Source organism: Papilio xuthus, unplaced genomic scaffold (assembly GCF_000836235.2).
Source record: "Papilio xuthus unplaced genomic scaffold, Pxut_1.1 DF829129.1, whole genome shotgun sequence".
NCBI lineage: Eukaryota > Metazoa > Arthropoda > Insecta > Lepidoptera > Papilionidae > Papilio > Papilio xuthus.
Genome location: NW_013529520.1, coordinates 2405910 through 2407615, shown reverse-complemented (window position 1 = coordinate 2407615; position 1706 = coordinate 2405910). Strand labels below are relative to the sequence as shown.

Below are 1706 nucleotides of genomic sequence, written 5' to 3'. Positions count from 1 at the left end.
TAAAGTTCTAAAAAGCTGGGAATAAAATAAGGTTTTACTAACGTATAAACTTATAACATCTGTGAGCAGCTGACGCTATTGTTGGAATAAGTCGTGACGTGCGGGTTTGAGTACGCATTTTAAAATATTTAGACTTCGCGCTAAGCCACGCTTGACATTTTCTGTTTATCCTTTAATCCACTTTATTATACGTAGGATAGCACCTTCTACATACAAGCAAATGTCACTGACGTAATCTTTAATTTTATCACAATGTAATCTAATAAAATTGTATTTCTTCTAAATTATACCTAGTACGTATATTGTCGGAGCGTCGGTGGCTCAGTGGTCAAGCACTTGCCTTGCAATCTGCAGGTCCTGGGTTCGAATCCCGCCATGTACCAATGTGTTTTTCGATTTTCGATTTGCATATGTACATTTATCCGACGTTCTTACGGTGAAGGAAAACATCGTGATGCAACCTGCACATATCTCAGAAGAAATTCAAAGATACGTGTGAAGTCAACTAACCCGCACTTGGCCAGCGTGGTTGACTATGGCCTAATCACCCTTAACTTAGGGTAGGCTCCGAGCCCCTCCCACTCTAGTGACCCGGAGGATTGAGGCGCTCGGTCTTCGAGTGGCCCTCAACAAGACCGAGGCCCTTTGTTTTAAAGGGCCGAGGTGGAGGGTCCCTGCGGGCGCCTCACTCCGGGTCGGCGGGAACGAGGTCAGGGTCAAGAGTCATATCAAGTACCTTGGCCTTGTCCTCGACGGGGGTTGGCGGTTCCGAGAACACTTCCGGACGCTGACCCCCAGGCTCGTGGGTGCGGCCTCAGGCCTATCGAGGCTCCTCCCGAACTTGCGGGGTCCGGGCGTGCATGCCAGACGGCTGTACGCCACGGTCGTCAGGAGCATGGCCCTGTACGGCGCGCCGATATGGGCAGATGCCCTGGACGCGTCGAGCAGGGCCCTCCTCCGCAGGCCGCAGCGCGTCATCGCGACGCGAATATGCCGGGCCTACCGAACGGTAGGCCACGCTGCGGCCTGCCTTCTGGCCGGCACTCCCCCCTGGGAGATAGAGGCGGCGGTGCTGGCCGAAGGCTACTGGGTGCGGGCTGAGCAGCTAGCCCGGGGCGACCTTCCTGCCCCGGAAGAGCTCGCCCGCGCCCGGGAGCGGAGGAAACGGACGACCGTGGAGCTGTGGGCGAGTGGCCTAGCGCGCCCCGAATACGGCGTGCGCACTATAGAGGCCATACGCCCGCGGCTCCCGGACTGGCTCGGGAGGAGCCATGGCTCCCTCACCTTCCGTCTGAAACAGGTGCTGTCCGGACACGGCTGTTTCGGGCGGTACCTGTGGAGGATTGGAAGGGAGGAGACGTCGTCGTGCCATGGGTGCGGCGCCGACGAGGACACTGCGCAGCACACCCTGGAGGTGTGCTGTGCCCACGAAGAGGAGCGCCGCACCCTGGTGGCGACTATCGGAAGCGACCTCTCGCTTCCCGGCGTCATACGCGCCATGCTGGGAAGCGAGAGGTCATGGACAGCGGTTGCCTCCTTTTGCGAGTCAGTCATCTCGCAGAAGGAGGCAAAAGAGCGGGAGCGCGAGGGAGATCCCCTGGCGCCCCCGATCAGACGTAGGAGAGTGGGGCGGAGAAGGCGGCAGTATATTGCCGCCCTCCCCCTCCCACAATAGCCCTCTGGTGATGGACACGGGGGAGACCATC

The 1706-nt window shown here is 57.9% G+C and overlaps 1 protein-coding gene across 1 annotated transcript; it reads left to right on the top strand.

The window, feature by feature from the left end:
• The first annotated feature begins 895 nt into the window (after positions 1–895).
• On the top strand, positions 896–1675 carry LOC106119755 (uncharacterized). The gene has a single exon (XM_013314889.1). It carries the CDS (start codon positions 896–898, stop codon positions 1673–1675), a length of 780 nt encoding a protein of 259 aa, XP_013170343.1.
• Positions 1676–1706: the final 31 nt, after the last annotated feature.